Raw genomic sequence first — 19,359 nt, 5'->3', positions numbered from 1 at the left:
GGTGGGAAGGGCATGACGGAGGTTTCCTCTCATGGTACTCTTTCTTCTCTTCAATGCACACTTTATTTTCCTCTCCGTCAATATTGTGTCTATGAATCTTGAAAAAAAAATGTTTTGTCTATAAGGTGGCTCCAATTCCTACAAGTTTTCCTACTCTCTCCGTTCCGAATTATTTGTCGCAGGTACGGATGGATCTAGATGTATTTTAGTTCTAGATACATCCATTTCTGCGACAAGTAATTTGGAATGAAGAGAGTAGATGTTTTCAATGCTATCTAATGCGTATCACTATGTCTAGTATCTACCTTTTTTTGTTTTTCAAATTCATGCATGTGGACAAATTTTTTGCGTGCGAATATTTGGGCATGTGGCCCTAGCCTAGAATTTTCAAAATCAATTTGCCTAGTGTGTCCGGACATGGTGCTAGTTCATCTGGAGGCTCGGACCATCTCTCCAAACACTTATACTTCGGTACATCCCAGCTAAACACATCGATGACTGAGATCTCTTCGTACCTCTTCATAATAAAAGGTATGATGGTCTTTTTTTAAAATACATCGCCCTGATATGCGGTTACATACCTCCCGTACACGGCGCCCTTAGCTTTCTCTCTCTTTCTTTCTAGGATTCAAAAAAGAATGCATGCGACACAAATTGAACTGATGACCTATTCATTCAAAGAGAATTACACTAACCAATTAGGACATCTTAATACTCATGCCTATTTAATTATTTTTCCCTTTTTTTCTTCTTCATTTTGCCAAAGGATTGGATGCATGCTACTTGTCTAATTTAGTATGAAGGCCCACGCATGGATTGGTAGTCTCTTTCATTAGGGAATCTTCAAGGCGGACCTGCAAACCGCCCGCATCTGTCGGTACCGCGTTGTCCTGACTGTGAAAGCCATCCAACACGGGTATATATCGATCCGCGGGGTGGTCCAGACGCGTTTTCTCCCGCAAATTGGAGACAAAGTGGGGGGAGGTTTGCGGGAGTCCGGTCACCCAAAACGTAGGACACCAACACCCCCGGCCCACACAACCCCCCCTCCCGGTCCCATTTCCTTCCACTCCACTCCGCACCTTCTCCCCCTGAGGGAGTCCTGGATTAAGGGGTCATCGGGCGTCCGGCCTGTGTGATATGAGCCGGACTAATGAGCTATGAAGATACAAGATAGAAGATTTTCTCCCGTATCCGGATGGGACTCTCCTTGACAGTGACGGAGCCAAGGGGGGCGAGCAGGGGCCTGCCCCCCCTAATGATCGAGCGAACATTGTAGGCAGCGGTCTGTTAGCAACATGATTTGCAACGTAGAACGTACTTGGCCCCCTCCTATTATGTGAATTCTTGAGAAAGGAAAAAAAAGGCCCACGTACAAGCCCACTAATTAGGCATTTTTTAAGTCCATTCCAAGGCAGGATGGACTTTGCTAAAAAAAAGGCAGATTGGACGATTGGCCGGCCTCCGCTAAATCTCCGTGATTAGCGCGTGCCTGGTTAGGGATGTGTCGCTGCCGTACTAGTATGCCTTTGCCGCCTCTTTGCCGTGGGTCTTCCCTAAGAAAAGAACTGATTCATACGGCGACACAAGCTGCTTCACTCATCAATTCTTCAGGCTGCAGTCAAAAAACTAGCCAAGGATAACAGATCACATTGTCTATTAATCTTTCTCTATTCTCATCTTGTATCATGTTGAACTTCTACATCAGAATTTACTTATATTGGTTGTGATGATTTGTGATGGGTCGTTGCGCTAGGGTATAGGCACTTGCAATCGTTCGAAATCTCGGACCCGTCAATGAGGAGGGGTTGGAGTTGATTCTATAGGTATATGGCTACATTGATCATTTTGTTTGCAAATTAAACAATAAAATTCCCTAATACAACCAGCGATGATTTGCCATTCAAACCTATATAAATGGAAACTAAAAGCCAACCATATGGTAATACATGATAATTCTTGTTTGTGTATGTTAAATTTTAATATGAAAATGGTTTATAGCATGACACTTCATGTCATATTTTAGAATAGTTCATCAACTTCGTCTTCTTGGCACATATCTGAAGCTATTGACCAATTAACTATCGCTAGACACCCTACAACTGCAAACAAAATTTGTGTGTCTAGGCAAAGTTAAATTTGAATGATACTTGAATATAGAATTATTGGGTAGTATGTGAGGCACAAAATATTTTCTGGCTTCATCATCGTCTGCCCCCCCCCCTCCCTATGCCTAAATCCTGGCTCCGCCCCAGCTCCTTTGCATGGATGTCAAGCTTGGCGTTCAGATATGAAGATTCCTTTCTCTGTAACCGACTTTGTACGACCCTAGTCCCTTCCGGTGTCTATATAAACCGGAGGGTTTAGTCCGTAGAGGAAATCATAATTACACAGGCTAGACTTCTAGCGTTTTAACCATTACGATCTCGTGGTAGATCAACTCTTGTAGTCCTCATATTCATCAATATCAATCAAGCAGGACATAGGGTATTACCTCCATCAAGAGGGCCCGAATCTGGGTAAAACATCGTGTCCCCTGCCTCTTGTTACCATCAACCTTAGACGCACAGTTTGGGACCCCCTACCCGAGATCCGCCGGTTTTGACACCGACATTTGTGCTTTCATTGAGAGTTCCACTGTGTCGCCGTCAGAAGGTTCGATGGTTCCATCCATCATCTGCAATGATGCTGCCCTAGGAGGTTTTTCTCCCCGGCCAGATCTTCGTATTCGGCGGCTTCGCACTGCGGGCCAACTCGCTTGGCCATCTAGAGCAGATCGACAACTATGCCACAGGTCACCAGATTAGTTTTGAAAACTTGGATTATGTCGCTAATATCCGAGGAGACTTGATCTTCCAAGGATTCACGACCCCAACCTCCGCTCTGGCCTTAGAGCCGGAGCGCCTTGCCAGGACCAAAGACGGGATTTCTAAACCCGTCGGACTATCTATGGCCACTAGGCCTAGTATTGGAGAGCCGGAGGAAGCAGTGTCGCCGGTAACCATCACAAAGCCGGACTCTTCCCTGGACACTGGCTCCGAACTCTCGGAGTCAGCATCGTGTGAGCTCGGCCGAGGAATTCCCTTCCCACCATACTCCACGGATTTTTTCCTCCCTCGAACAAACCTCGCCTTCAAGCGAGGCTCTGGACTTGATGCGATCCCTCGTGATTACAGAGGAGCAACGTTCAAACTACGCCCAGCCCGGACTAGGGGCTGAGAGCGGGGAATTTTACGTCCCACCCACCACCCATTTCATCGCCACAGTCGAGGACTTAACTGACATGCTCGACTACGGTTCCAAAGACATCGACGGTATGGACGACGATGCATGAGAGGAGCAAGCCGAAAACCCGCCGTTTACCGGACGCTGGACGGCCACCTCTTCGTATGATGTGTACATGGTGGATACACCCAAGGAGGGTGACAGTGATGATGAAAAAAATCCAGTAGAGGATAAACCTCCCGAGATACAACCAAAGCGCCGACGGTGCTGCTCTAAATCACGCCGCAGCAAAGACAACAATATCGGCACGAGAGACAACAATACTCCGGATAATGCCGAAGACCAAGAAAACCCCGTCGAGCAAAACTCTAAACAAGACGATCGGGAGGATGGGCAAGTTAGCCCCGATGAACAGGACGTAAACGAAGACTCGGAGGACAATAACTATCTTCCGTTCTCTGAGGATGAGGTGAGCCTCGGCAATGAGGATTTTATCGTGCCTGAGGTCTCGAGCAGGAGCGCTTTAAGCGCCGGCTAATAACCACTGCAAGGAGTCTGAAAAAGAAGCAGCAGCAGCTTCAAGCTAATCAAGATCTGATAAACAATAGATGGACTAATGTCCTGGCAGCCGAGGAATACGGCCTCGAGCGCCCAACCAAAAGTTACCCGAAGTGCAAATTGCTACCTCAATTCGATGACAATGCACTTGAGCCCGTACCATCAGCGCGTAATGCGGCTAATTGACCACCACATGGCCGGGACAAAGCGGCAAATCAAGCCGAACACCAGCCCGTCCCACCTCGTCGTAAAGGCAGAGATAAAACAGCTCGGGAATATACATACGACCTGCGGCAGGACCTGGACAATAGAGCAGGACAGACCAGATCGATCTACAGATCGCGGGGGCGCGCCCCGACACGCGACGACGGCCATCTAGCCGAACGTGACAAGCATAATCACGCGCGGGCCGAAAACCGCAGACGAACTCCATCCGAGCTACGTCGCAACGTGGCCCGATATAGAGGCGCTGCACGCCCCCTTTGTTTCACTGATAAAGTAATGGAGCACGAATTCCCAGAAGGGTTTAAACCCATGAACATCGAATCATATGATGTGACAACAGACCCCGCGGTATGGATCGAAGATTTTCTTCTCCATATTCATATGGCCCGCGGTGATGATCTTCATGCCATCAAATACCTCCCACTAAAACACAAGGGGCCAGCTCGGCACTGGTTGAACAGCCTGCCCGAAAATTCCATTGGCAGCTGGGAAGACTTGAAAGACGCCTTCCGCGATAACTTCCAAGGTACATATGTCCGGCCTCTAGATGCTGATGAACTAAGTCACATTATCCAGTAGCCCCGGGAGTCAGCCAGGAAGCACTGGACTAGGTTCTTAATTAAAAAGAACCAAATTGTCGATTGTCCGGACGCCGAAGCCCTTGCGGCCTTTAAACAGAGCGTCTAAGACGAGTGGCTCGCCCGCCATCTCGGTCAAGAAAAACCAAAATCCATGGCAGCCCTTACCGCTCTGATGACCCGCTTTTGCGCGGGAGAAGACAGCTGGCTCGCTCGTAGAAGCAACGGCACCAGTGATCCGGGCACTTTCGAAGTTCGAGACGGCAACGACAAGCCACGACGCAATAAACACAAGCGTCGAAATAATAATGAAGGAACGCAAGACACGGCGGTCAACGCCGGATTCAGCGGCTCCAAACCCGGTCAACGGAAAAAGGCCATTCAAGGCAAACAGAGACGGACCATACAATCTAGACAAGATACTGGATCGGCCCTGTCAAATTCATGGCACCCCCGATAAACCAGCCAATCATACCAACAAAAGCTATTGGGTCTTCAAATAAGCCGGCAAGCTTAATGCCAAACACTAGGGGAAGGGGCCGCCCAGTGACAGCGACGTCGAAGAGACTCGCCAACCGAACACCGGGGGTCAGAAGCAATTTCCCCCCGAAGTAAAAAACAGTAAACATGGTATATGTGACGCACATCCCTACAAGGGAGCGCAAACACGCACTACGGGATGCCTACGCCATAGAGCCGGTCGCCCCAAAATTTAGCCAATGGGCGGCCTGCCCGATCACTTTCGATCGCAAAGACCACCCAGCCAGTATCCGTCACGAAGGTTCAGCAGCTCTGGTCCTCGACCCAATTATCGACGGGTTCCATCTCACGAAGGTCCTTATGGACGGCGGTAGTAGCCTTAATCTACTCTATTAAGACACTGTCCGCAAAATGGGCATTGATCCTTCAAGAATCAAGCCCACCACGACTACCTTCAAGGGAGCAGTACCCGGCATAGAAGCTCATTGCACGGGTTCAATTATATTGGAAGTCATTTTTGGCTCGCCAAACAACTTTCGAAGTGAAGGCCTGACCTTCGATATTGTCCCGTTCCGCGGTAGCTACCATGCACTGCTCGGGCGTACCGCTTTTGCTTGTTTTAATGCAGTCCCACACTACGCCTATCTAAAACTTAAGATGCCTGGTCCACGCGGTGTCATCACGATAAATGGAAACACGGGACGCTCCCTCCGTACAGAGGAGCATACTACGGCTACTGCAGCCGAAGTACAAAGCGGCCTCATCAAGCCGCGTATATCATCGGCCATCAAGCCGCCGGTCTCTATTAAACAGGACTGATCAATCTCAAAGCTGGATTAGCAGTTCGGCCTCCGTCGTTCGCCTCATAAAGCCGCGAATTTTGTACCACACATACATAATTATGCACTTAAAATACCTTGGTCATCAGCAGAGGCACAATACGGACAGGCCTACAATGCGGTCCGCACTCCCATAGCATTTTCCCCCTTTTTTCTAACTATTTTTTATCTTTTACAACAGGTGACTCAAAGCCTGGTCATCTTATGGACTCTTTCAGAGTTCGGCTTCGTATAGATAACCAAAGGCTATTCCTGCCAAGGAGTCCTTTCACCAAGACAAGGCAACGCAGACGTGCGACAGGAGGTCCAAATAATTTTTTGTAGACCGCACTCTTTATTCCAAACCTGTAAAGTGCTTTTTTCGTCAGCCTTCGTCCCCAACATGTTAAATAGTCCGAGTAGTGGCGTTATAATCTGAAAATTGCGTTTGACGTGTCAATCAGATTCCAGTGAACATAGTTCGTATTCAGTATTTGCTTTCTCTAAAAACCGAATTTTGCTGCTTCGGTCGTTTCACGCACGCACCTCAGCACAAATTGCCACGGGCTCGATATGGCAACATATGACTTGCCGACAAGTCCGAACAGCTTTATAGCATACTTCGGCGTCACGAGTTTGGCCTTATATGCATCAGCTCCGAATCATGTCTTTGGTCAATAGTTGGGTTACCTAGCTCGTGTACTTACTACCTTACGTTCCTTCCTATCGGCTAAGGTAGTAAATGAAGAACTAATGCGATTGTGTTTCCGGTTCATCTGGTCAAGCACCTCAGTAGAGAAAGCCGAAAACTGACTGTTATGATGCGGCGAGAGTTGGTCAACCACTCGATGACTTATCAGAATCTTTCGCGATTCCTTTCGTAGTACATGAAGGACCATTCTTCTGGTCACCTATGTAACGCACTGTATTCGGATAACCGTGTACATACCAGGGGCTATATCATAGACCCACCGTCAAACTCCTATGGCTAAGTAAAAGTGTTAAAGCCCTATAGTCCGATTGCCTAGTTCGCTGCATTGATACCTCCTTCATGGACCAAGATGTTGGGTCAAGAGTGATCAAGTGCTTTTATGAACACCCCCGTATTATATGCGAGGGGGCCGAAGCCAATGATTGGTAAACTTTTAGATTATACAAAAAACGCCTGCACAGGAGAAACCAAAACTTTCAGGCAAAAAAATAGCCTATAATATATCATTGTTTTTACAATTTCGGTACAATCACTCGAATATCATATCCTTCCAGTACTGACCCTCTATCAAGCGGGCGCCCTCTAGGACATCCTAAAAATAATGCTTCGGCGTGTGATGGTCCTTGCCACCGGGTGGACTCTTTGCTGCAATATCGGTGGCCTTCATCTTCGCCCAGTACGTCTTGACGCGGGCAAGGGCCATCCGTGCACCTTCAATGCACGTTGACCGCTTAACGGCGTCGATAGGCGGCACCGCATTAACAAGTAGATGCACCAAACCGAAATAACTATTTGGAATTGGCTCAGTCGGCCATAGCCGGACAACGACGTCCTTCATGGCAGATCCGGATATTTTCTGGAGCTCGGCCCACTGGGCTATCTGTTCGTTCAGCAACAGCGGACGCTTTGCCATGCTGAATTGCGACCAAAAAAGCTTCTCCATTGCATGTCCTTCTTGCACTTGGAAAAACTGCGCCGCATCGGAGACACTCTTTGGCAAGTCCAAGAATGCGTCTGGAGAACTCCACATTTGATTAAGCGGGGCATACTTCGGATCGCCGAAATTAGTCTGTAACAAGAAGGGCTTACCAGCCGCTAGCTCCCTAGCTTGCCGAATCTCCTCCCGAGCAGCTCTAGACTCGGACCGTGCTTCTCTCGCCTCTTGTAAGGCCTTATCAAGATCGGTCGTTTTAACTTTGTTATCCTTCTCGAGGAATTCACATCGGACAGTGGCATCCTTTAGCCTGCGTGCCATGGTAGATATTCTCTCCTCGCACTGGCGCCGAGCAGCCTATTCGGCCTTTAACTCAGCAGCTGCCTTCTTGGCAACCGCATTACTCATCATGGCTTGCTCCTTGGCCCGGACGAGCTCAGCCCGAAGGGTCTCAACCGCGGCATCACTATCTGCAGTTATGCATATCTTAGTATATAAATCTCAGCTTCGTGCTCATATTATTATACATACATATACTGACTACCCCCAAACATACCTTGCGCCTCGTCGAGCCGCCTGTTAATAAGCGTGATGTTTTCATCCGCCACATCAAGTTTCTGCTTCAGACCTGCAACCTATGTAGCATGGGCAGTCGCCATGGATGAAACAGCCTGTGTTCCAATTAATTAGATTATTTCCTGGGCATATCTTTTTTGATCCTCTGATCGCCTCCTTTTGGACGCCAACCAGAGTCTCAGGGGCTACTACCTCTACACAGGTGCATTTTTGCACGTAGAGTGCAACTAAAGATATTACATTGCATACCTTGAAGCCTCTTAGCAGGCCCGTGAAGGCTTCATTCAAGCCGCTTCTCGCGGACAGAATCCTCTCAACTACCGTACCCATTAAGGTACGATGTTCCTCTGAGATGGACGCATGTCGCAACATGTCCATCAATGTATCCGGCGCCTCCCGATTCCTTGAAGCGGCGATGGGAGTACCGAATCCCTTCAAAGGGATATGTTTACTCAACCCTAGAGTCGTCTCTGGTTGTAAACCGGATAGTCTGGGGGCTTTATTGTTGGTCCCCGAAGGGGCCCCATGCCCTGGACCCTGGACTATTGAAGTATCATGTTCAGGTGTGGTCTTCATTGTCCCTCGCACCACTTGTTGATCGAGAGGAATCCTCCGGGACGACACCTCAAAGTCATCCGCCCTATTGGGCGAGAAGGTATGTGGAGGCGTCTCGCTTTCCATCATCTCCGGAAGAAGATCCCCCGAGGAGGAGGACTGTTGAGGAAGACTGTGTGCCAGACTGCAAACATATATTTTAGATGTTATCCTTGTAAGCGGAAAGGAACGGGATATGTTCAGGACACCCTTGTTCACTTACGATTCGGCTAAGGGCTTGTCCTTACGGGGGAATTGCGCGACAACGTCGTCTTCCGAACCCGAACCGCCTGACAAGGACATCCTTCCTCGCTTAGGAGCCTTTACCTCCAAATCTTCGGAGGCAGTCCTCTTCTTCCCATGGGGGGAAGAGATGTCAGCTTCTCCTTCTCTTTTTTCTTCGGAAGAGGGAGTTCCAATCTCCCCGGACATAATGTCTAGTGTATCTTTAGAATGGAGGACACATTTGGCCTTCTTGCTCTCCTCCTTGTCCTCCTTCGCCGGCACTTAATATGGCGTCGGAGCCAACATCCTTGTTAATACAGGATTAGCTGAGTCCTCGGGAAGAGGGGCCAAAATCCTAAGTCGTTCCGCCTTCTTTATCCAGCCCTGTTCGAAGATTGTTTTCTCAGTATTATGGGATATTTAACTAAGCTGTGTTCGAAAGTCGAGTGCTTACTGAGGTATCCGGATGGTTGCAGTCGAGGCTGATGTCTTCGGTGGTATCCGGCCACTGTTTTCGTGTCCCGAAGAATAACTTCCACATTCCTCTGTGCGTCATGCCGAAGAAGTATTGAAGGGTCCGTGGTCCTTCTGGATTGAACTCCCACATGCGGAGAGGCCGTCGCTGGCACAGCAGGACCCGGCGGACTAGCATTACCTGGATTACATTGATGAGGCCGGTGTCCTTTTCGAGGAGGTTCCGGATGCGTCTTTGTAGCATCTGCACTTTTTCGATTGATCCCCAGTCCAGCCCCTTATTAATCCATGATGCGAGCCGTAATGGAGGGTCAGATCGAAACGCAGGTGTAGCTGCCCACTTGGTACCACGGGGGTTCAGTGATGTAAAACCACTCCCGCTGCCATAGGTTGGAAGTTTCTGTGAAGGAGCCTTTTGGCCAAAGAGTATTGGTGAGCTTGTTCACCGTAGCACCACCACACTCTACTTGATTCCCCTCGATTACCTTCAGCTTCACATTAAAGGTCTTGAGCCATAAGCCAAAGTGTGGGGGAATGCGGAGAAAGGCCTCGCACATGACAATGAACGTCGAGATGTGAAGAAACGAGTCCGGAGCTAGGTTGCGGAAATCTAGCCCATAATAGAACATGAGTCCGCGAACAAAGGGATGGAGAGCGAACCCTAGCCCCAGGAGGAAGTGGGAGATGAATACGACCCTCTCGCCGGATCTGGGAGTAGGAATAACATGTCCTTTAGCAGGGAGCCTGTGGGGGATTTCCGCGGTCAGGTATCTTGCCACCCGGAGCTTCGCGATATCCTCCTCTGTGACAGAGGAGGCCACCCACCGGCCTTGAAGGCTAGGTCCGGACATGACTGGGAGGCTCGGAGCAATTAAGTTGAAACCTGGGTGCTGGGATTCGAGGTTGGAAAGGTTGAAGAAGAGGTAGGCGTAGAGGAGAAAGACGGGTATGTACCCCTTTATAAAGGTGATGAATATCAAGCGCCTCCTCATAGGCCTTAAAGCCTGCCTATTCCCAAGGGATCATACCAACGGAACGGTTGGGTTACCCACGCCTGTATTGATGAGAATCCCGCAATAAGGGGACATGATCTCTGCTTCGACAAGACGTGCCAATAAAACCGCATCTTGAAACATGGAGCGGGAGGCTAAAGAAAAAATGGTTCGAAGTAATGACCGGGTAGGGACATGATGTCACGCTACAGAAGTGGTCAGCAGATTGGACTCGTGAAATATTATACTCACTGTGGTTGTGTGTGGTATTTGTTTTGCATAGCCGGACATGTTTTCTGTGGATGCTTTGGAAGTATTCGGAGGAGGAACCCGCCTTGCAATGCCGAAGACAATCTACGCGCCGGACACATCGTCATTCAAGCCTGGTTCAGGGGCTACATAGGGAGTCCTGGATTAAGGGGTCCTTGAGCGTCTGGCCTGTGTGACATGGGCCGGACTAATGGGCTATGAAGATACAAGACAGAAGACTCTCTCCCGTGTCCGGATGGGACTCTCCTTGGCGTGGATGGCAAGCCTGGCATTCGGATATGAAGATTCCTTTCTCTATAACTGACTTTGTACAACCCTAGTCCCCTCCGGTTTCTATATAAACCGAAGGCTTTAGTCCGTAGAGGCAATCATAATCATACATACTAGACGTCTAGGGTTTTAGCCGTTACGATCTCGTGGTAGATCAACTCTTGTAGTTCTCATATTCATCAATATCAATCAAGTAGAACGTAGGGTATTACCTCCATCAAGAGGGCCCGAAACATCGTGTCCCCTGCCTCCTGTTACCATCAACCTTAGACGCACAGTTTGGGACCCCCTACCCGAGATTCGCCGATTTTGACACCGACACCCCCTTTTTTGCATCCGCACCCTCCATCTCCACCTCTGCCGCTGTATCTCTCCGGCTGCCATGGAGGCATTGTCGGACTTTCGCAACCAGCACCGATGCTCCCGCTCGCCTTCATGACGGAGTTGTCCATCCTGGACCCATTTGTACCCAGGTACACTCCGCCCTCTGTCGATGACCTCCATGGCGGACACCACGCCCAACAGGTGTTCGGTCAAATGATATTGATCTTATTTTCAAATGATATGTCATCTTTTAGAGTACGAAGGATGGTGAGCTACTCGACCATGGAGGATGAGTTGTTGTGCAATGTGTGGTTGGCCGTACCCGCTGATTTCATGGGCAGGAGCAAATGGGAGGCCTTCTGGCAGCAAGTGCACAAAACATTTCACACACAAAAGCACATTACACCCTACAACATGTGCATAATTCAACCACGCGACATGAGGTCATTATCGTATCGCCGGCACACTATCCAGATCAGCGTCACCAAGTTTTGCGACATGGTTTGTCAGCTCGAGGCAAAATGGGCATTGCACGCGGCAGAGGACGAGATCGTAAGTTTTGCTTCCTCTTGCTCAACTTGTTGATTGATTCATTAACTCAATGTTGGTTTATACATTATATGTAGTCTGCACGCTGTCGTGGTGTACCACAAGACATGAGGATGGCCATTTACGTGCATACACTGTTGGATGAAGCTGAAGGGGGAGTATGTGTGGAGTGACATGATCCGTTGATTAAAAACTTGTTGGACATCCATGATCTAGTCGAATTTGAGACATTGTTGTACTAGACTTAATTTACATGCTATGTATGGATGATTTGTGCTATTTTCTATCCGAACTTTATGAATATCGGCCGGTTCGCATGAATTTCGTCCGGTTTGCTTAAATATGGGTTGAAATGTATGCGGTTACGGTTGGACGGATACAGGAGGAAAGTTGTGGGTTGCCGTTGAAGATGCCCTTAGTAACATGATTTGTTGGTAACTGTATGTCCGGTAAAATCGCTAATTCCTACTCTCGTTCCTAACCAATCGTTCAGTTAAGCGCATGGGATGAGACTTGCCTGCGCCCCGCGCGTGCGCCCATCCGTACTCCCGCGTACGTGGCTTGATTTGATTGGAACAAAATAAGGCCCGGGCCCACCCCGTTAAAATCAAAGGGGGTGGTTAGATTAGGAAGGAAAAAGGAAAAAACAGCCGTAGGATGAAGTGGGAGCATGGATGGGAGCATGAGGAGGGAGCAGGCTAGCCGGATCCAAGCGCATGACCTAGCTGGATCCAAGCCCGTAGAGCGGCATGCGTAGATGGTCGTGGCGTTGGTGCGGATGTCGACGTCCCCGGACGTCGAGGAGGACTGACTCGGGAAGCAAGCTCAGATCGTCGAGGTGGATAGGTCGGTCGAGGTCGTCGGCATCCTCCTCCTCGTCTTTGGAGGCATCGTCATCCTCCTCCTCCGTGGTGTTCTCGATGTCGTCGTCCTCGTCGATGATGAGCGACGAGAGATCGATTTGACTGTCTTCATTCTCCATAGGCGGCGGCGACCGGCGAGTCCTCGCATTCGAGACTGAGAAGGATGAATTCTTTTTTTGAGGAACAAGAGGGGAATGAAATAGGCCTCGGTTCTGTGATGGGCCATGAAACTCCGAACAAGGCTTGGGGCCCAAGAAAGTTTAAAGTGTTGATCGCATCAACTTTCTCTTTCTTTTCTAAAAAAATAATCAATTTTTCTCCTTCTCATATCTATGTTATTTATTTTCTCTCCGAAAAATCTATATTTTTTTCGGGGAAAAATCTATATTGTTTACCGAAAACTCTACTCCCTCCGTCCCATACGGATGTATATGGGATGGAGTTAGTATGTTTTCTTAGTTGAAAAAAAACTATGGTGTGATCAGAGAATGGGGGTTGGTCAAAATTCATTCTGGCATTAAAACAAAAAGAAATCCAAAGTTAAACAAACAAAATCAAGATATAAGATGAGTATAATATTATCCCTGTTGGTGCATCATTATCCTATATATTACTATACTTAGTACATTTGACTTGTAACCTTAGTTTGGTGCATGTTCTGGTTCTTAATTACTATGTTGCAACTCGTGATACACACAACAAATACATAGGAGCATATTGCTGTCGTCATACAATTTTAAGAAGCACACTAATATAACTGCATATTGATTATTCTTGCTTGACGGACGTTGAAAGTCTTGAAGCCCCATCCTTAATGTGCCCAAAAGACTCAACAAAGTCATCCATAAGTTGAATATAATCTGGAATTATTTCCTCGTCGACCGACAAACTTACCATAATATTGCTATTGTAACTCTGACATTGCACAAGCAGAGCCTGCAAAACAAGTCTTTTTGATTAAATACAAAATTGGGTGAGAAAATGATTATAATTTTATAGGTTTACTTCTGTTCATGTTATTTTTCATGATGAAGTTTTACATGTGTAGTTACAAAAAAATTGAACCTAGCTTGGTTGGTAGGATGTGCTCGTGTAATGAAGTTTTACATGTAGTGTTACTACAAAGAACTGAGGTTAGCTTGTTGGTAGGGTGTGCTCGTGTATTCCCACTGAAGGTCAAGGCATATCCTTAATTAGGCGGCCATTTACTGACAGAATATCAAGATAGATGTAACTTAAAATGCCTCTACCTATTGTTGGCCCTGGGTTCAAGTTCACACATAGCAAAAAAAAGGAAGATGAAATGCATCTATGAAAATACTACCTACCATTATTATTTCATAAACACTATTGGCGAGAGGCATCAGATTACAACTCTCCTTGTTTGAGTACTCTTTAACTCAAATTTGTTCCTTGCAATTATATATATTGTAGTTACTCCCATGTGCATCCATCATTTTGGAGGCACTATATGACGAAGTGGTAAATTAAGCATGCACATGTGGTTTTTTGATGTTTTGGATCATATTCTTTCCTTTTTGCTCCAATAACCTAGAGTACATAACTTAGCAGAGTTGTTTTGATAATTCAGAAAGAATTAGAGTGGTTTTGTGATCAAGTGGTGCATGAGGACTAGTGTCCGCGCATTTTACCCGATAGATGATTAGGTTGAAAAAGGGTACAAAGGTGGATTAAGGTTGAAGGTTTTGATGCAAGATCATGAGTGACTTACTTGCGGAGCTCCATAAACACTAGGCGCAATGAAGACAACAGGGTGCCCATAAAACTCTATTTGTTCACTTGGTCCAACCAGGTTTGAGAACGCAAGAGTTGTATTTGCAAACATACGACCAAAGATAAAAGCACCAGCCTGCTTGGATTATCAGTGTTAGTTTGTTAAACAAGGTGTTGCTTAAGTATGTGAAAGTTAATTGTAGAAGGAGAACAAAATAAACAAGTACAAAGTGGCAGCAATATACCTTCAGACCAAACATTTTGAGAAACGATTCGCCCATCTTACACGTGAAGATAACTTCAAGCGAGCTCTTTTTCCTATCCACGGTCTTCTTTGCCTTGCGGACATATGCAAGTGGATCATCGTGCATCGCCAAATGAAATGGAAGGAGGATATAGCCTAGTTGATTTCCCCAGTCCACATCGTTGCTCTTACCAGAGTCGATCATATCAACATATGTCTGTACACAGTTATAAGAAAACATTAGGCCTTAATGGCCTGCTACAATTGGTAATGAAATTATGTAAACCTCTGTCTGGAAATAAATTATGTCCCAATAAATGTGTAATCAAACTGACCACTTCAATATTGACTGGTACTCCCACCGTCCGGAAAATCTTGTGTTAACTTTTTTTCTTAAATGGATGTATCTAGCATAGCACTAATTTGGTGCTAGACACAGTCATTTGAGGGACAAACTTTTTCGGACGGAGGGAGTAATCTACATTGAAATTATTTAGGTTGGTTGGGTGAACTCATTAGGTTGTCAAGAAACATATTCATACATACAATGATTTCTATTATTTTAATAAACATGTATATTTGTATGAAAAGTAAAGATATGTATTCTGGCGATAGATATATGAATAAATTTTAAAACTAATGGCATCCACTTCAAAAAAAATTGTACACATTTTCGTGAAGAAGCTTACTTGTAGGCTAGTGGTTGGTCTTGTATCGACAAGGAGGATAGACCGCAGACATATTTTGCTGGTGTTATTGGCACCTATCATAAATTTAAGGTAAGTTCACAGGCGTGTATAGTTCACAGATAAGTACTCTTCATCCTGATATATTTGTCGCGGAAATGAATGTATTTAGAACTAAAAACATGTTCAGATAAATTCATGTCTGTGACAAGTAATTTATGACGGAGGGGTCCAGCAGGAGAAGTTATAACATACTTTTGTTTTGTTGCCAAACATCACTTACCAGATTTGCGAAAAAAATATCTTGATAGAGCAGCAGAAGTCGCTCCGACTAGCACGTCATTGACAGTCTCCGGAAACAAAAGAGAAATACAGATACACATTAATGACTCTTCACGTGGGCTGCACGTAGTACCTAGATCGAAGGGTTAACTTGTATGACCATTTTTACCTGGCTCCAAGGATGCAGATGAATACACAGAGAATCACATCACAGATGAGGATTCTACAAGAGTGGCATGATCGAAATGGTAGCTAGATATACTTACGCAGTTCATGGCATTCTTGATGAACTTGACGTCCTCCAAAGGAAGGCTCTGGTGCACGAAGCGCCGGCGGGAGCTGGACGCGGCGCCGTGGTCCACGTACTTGAACGGCGTGTGCGGGTCTCTCAGGAACGCAATGGTCGCGGCGAAGAGGGTGACGTCCACCATGGTGTTCCACGCGAGCACAAGATACGACCAGGCCCACGCGAGGAACGCCAGGACACCCCCCTTGGACCGTGGCCGCGGCGCGTAGATGGCGCCCGTGCGCGCCGGCTGCTCCGGCATGGCCGGCAGGCGCGTCGGGTCGGCAGCGCTACGCGCGGACGCCAGGAGGAGCGCGATGAGCGTCGTGCCGTCGCCGAGGGAGTGGTGCACGCGGATGACGGCGGTGGAGGTGGCCTCGGAGGTCGGGAAGTCGAGGAAGTGAAACTCCCATAGCGGCCGGGAGCGGTCCATGGGGAGCGCGGGCAGCGAGGCCAGGTAGTCTTCCACGGCCCGGTCCGGGTCGGCCGCCACGGCGACAGGGTCCAGTGTCGGGATGATGGTGTGGTCATCCACGTTCACCACCGTGCGCACCCACCGCGGGTTGCCACCATTGGCCTCGTCTGTCACCTGACACAAATGGCCAAAACTAGTATCAGTATCACCTACCTTCGCCGATAGCGATATACGTAAGATTCTAGGTAGTACTAAGAGCGTATATATACCTGAATGCTGCAGAAGCGCGGGTATCGGGCGAGCTGGGCGGCGATACCGGCGCTGAAGACGGGGAGGTTTACGGGGCAGCCAAGGCCGAGGGTGACGACGATGTATATGGGTTCCATGAGCCTCGCAGTAGGGGTGACGGGCTCCCCATCCGCCGTGGGATCGTCCGCCGGTGCCTTTCTTGGCGTGCGTATCGGGAGCAGCGGGCTTGTCGGCAGAGCGGCCACAGAGTGGCTGCCATTGGTACCGCTATCGCCCATGGCCACTGAACTGGTGAGTGGTTTCAAGAATGGTGAGCTCGCTAGCTACTCGATCACTGCGCTTATGAAGTGATCAGCTCGATCTGTAGGTGTAATGGATGAGGATTGCTAGCTAGCTGCATCACTGTGCGCAGTCACATGCTCTGGTTTTTACAGGATGGGCCGGGGCCGGGCTCAGTCGACAGGAGAAGAGACAGAGAAGCACTCCACCATTACTAGCGATCTGGCAGGCAGCAGGCGTATACAGCTAAGTTAACAAAAGTAACTCCGGTGTTCCCCGGAGGCACCATCCGTCCAGGTCGAGATAACAATAACATGGATCTAAGCGGCAGCCAGCAGGTGAAGCACAGGGTTTTAAACCTGGCGTCTTCCTGCCTGCTGCTGCAGGCTTCTGGAATCGACCATAAATCAGCAAGGCGTGTTTGGTTGCAGCAGTGAACAGTAGCTGCATTGTATACACATCTCAATTCAGCCTAATTCTAAAAAAACAATCTCATATGCGATATCTGTAAGTTGCTTGGTTGCCTGCATATGGACTTCTTGCATTAGGGGATCAATTTTGACAGGTTATTTGGTTGCATGCATTGTCTCGGCGTATACAACACGCTGTTTGGTTGCCCGCATGAGTATGATTAAGAGCTAGCACTTGCACTTAGCACACGGGGTTAACAGCTAGCAGAGGAAAGGAAAAAAGAAATGCAGTATGCGCCGGACCATGGCGACCGCGGTGGATAGTGGCTGTAGCGCCGTGTCCGACATGACGAGCATGGAGTCGTGGACGAGCGACCCCGTCGGCGGCACGACGAGCGACACCGTCGGCAAACTAGTTACGGTGCTCGTGCAAAAACAGTCGATAAAGGAGGAGAATGCAGTGCTCGCACCATGGTATCGTCAATGCAGTGGACGAGAGAGGAGGTCGAGATGATCGACACTCGAAACGACTCCAGTGTAGTAGGGCGAGAAAGAGGAGGCCAAGATGATCGACCCCGTCGGCAGCGCGGCGAACTGCAGTGTGCACGGAGACAGACAACACAAGAAAGCAGTGCGCGCGTCATTGCAGCGTCAGTGCAGTAGGAGGACGATAGAGAGTAGGCCGAGATGAGCGATGACGAAAACGACTCTAGTGTAGTAGGATGTGGGCAAGGAGATCAAGGGGAAGGGCTTCGGCGTCGAGAGGGACGAATATGAGGGCTCTGAGCAGAGAACAGGGGAGCTCGATATGGCGGCGTCAGTACAGTAGACTGTTGTTCAAAGAGAGATGGAGCTACGATCGTCGAAACCAAAAATTTACAACACAAATGTTGTGAGGAACTGCGAGATTAGGCTGCTGGTCAAAGGAAATTTCAAATGATTGATCGTGCGCCACGAATCTGACAAAATCCGACCAGAATAGCTCCAAACAGGAAGACAAAATTAAAAACTTACGGTCGACGAAATTACGAACCGATCACCTGAATGAAACCGTAGCATCGAGGTGCATCTTTTTCGTGTAGAGTTTACCTCGAATCGAAGCACCGTTGTCTAGATCAAAGGGAGGAGATTAAATAGGAGCTTAGCGGAGGTTGAAGAACCTCAGGTAATCACCTGGCATCCCTCCTCTAGTCTCCACTCGTGTAAGGACCCGCTCGCTTGCGCTCGGCTCGGCCTGGCTCGCAACAAACTGTGGAATTGAGTGTTTCCAGCGAGGCAGGCTGTGGGCTGCTTTAAGAAGCGTGCGATACAGACCAAACAATGAAACCAGGCAACCAAACAGGTTTTTTCCTTCTCGCGCGGGCCTGATTACGCTCGATGGGGACAACTAAACACGCCCCAATTGATCCAAGCACACAGGCATTTTGAACAGCCAACCTCCAATGAACCGAAGCTTCAGTAGCTCGCGCCGACGTTGCCGCGATGCGATATGCTCATCACCTCAAGGATGTGATGCAGCCTCATCAATCTATTGGTGGATACAACGTTGCTGCCGCAATATATACGAGCAGATGGGTTGAGACTTGAGAGAGCGTCACTGTCTAATACTGTCATGCGCTGACGGCAGTGATGATAACTGATGTTATGTCCCAAAATAAGTGTCGCTCGTGTACGTAGTGATCTATCTGTCTGGCTAATCTCTGTCCCGCAACGATAAAGGGAACTAACTAACTGGAAGAACACATGTGTACACATATGTTTGGACCGGTGGTCACTACAGTAATACAGAGTTGCATTGATTAGCCGAGTGTCAGTATTAGACACAGCTTGCATGGCGTGGCAAAAACTGCATCCCGACTTTGGTCGACATCGGATGCAGTTTCTGGAAGCATCGACAGCTAAGTGTGTACGTTCTCCGTCGTGTACTGATGGCCAGCAGTAGCACTCAGAACCATGAACTGCACATGGTACTGATCCTTGTATTGTATTGTGAGTATCCGAGAATCCAGTACGTAGTAGTTATGGCGGTAGCAGTCAAATCTACTATGATCTGGACATCTAGTACGCCTCACGTAGCAACTCTCTTGGCTTTAGTTTCGTGCCGCTT

General features: G+C 48.0%; 1 protein-coding gene and 1 pseudogene across 1 annotated transcript; one reads left to right on the top strand and one right to left on the bottom strand.

Annotated features, from left to right (window-relative positions):
* Positions 1 to 19,359, top strand: part of LOC147972382 (uncharacterized) — a 242,583-nt pseudogene that overhangs the window by 206,230 nt on the left and 16,994 nt on the right.
* Positions 13,235 to 17,212, bottom strand: LOC125510120 (medium-chain-alcohol O-fatty-acyltransferase). The gene is made up of 7 exons (XM_048675211.2): positions 16,584 to 17,212; positions 15,880 to 16,488; positions 15,615 to 15,681; positions 15,335 to 15,408; positions 14,647 to 14,862; positions 14,400 to 14,537; positions 13,235 to 13,603 (listed from the first exon to the last, which is right to left on the bottom strand). Exons 1-7 carry the CDS (start codon positions 16,839 to 16,841, stop codon positions 13,436 to 13,438), a joined length of 1,530 nt encoding a protein of 509 aa, XP_048531168.1. The 5' UTR covers positions 16,842 to 17,212; the 3' UTR covers positions 13,235 to 13,435.

This window comes from Triticum urartu, chromosome 5A (assembly GCF_056163025.1).
Source record: "Triticum urartu cultivar PI428250 chromosome 5A, HENAU_Tu73, whole genome shotgun sequence".
Classification (NCBI taxonomy): Eukaryota; Viridiplantae; Streptophyta; class Magnoliopsida; order Poales; family Poaceae; genus Triticum; species Triticum urartu.
Note: the sequence above shows the minus strand (reverse complement) of the source record. Positions and strands in the feature narration are given on the sequence as shown.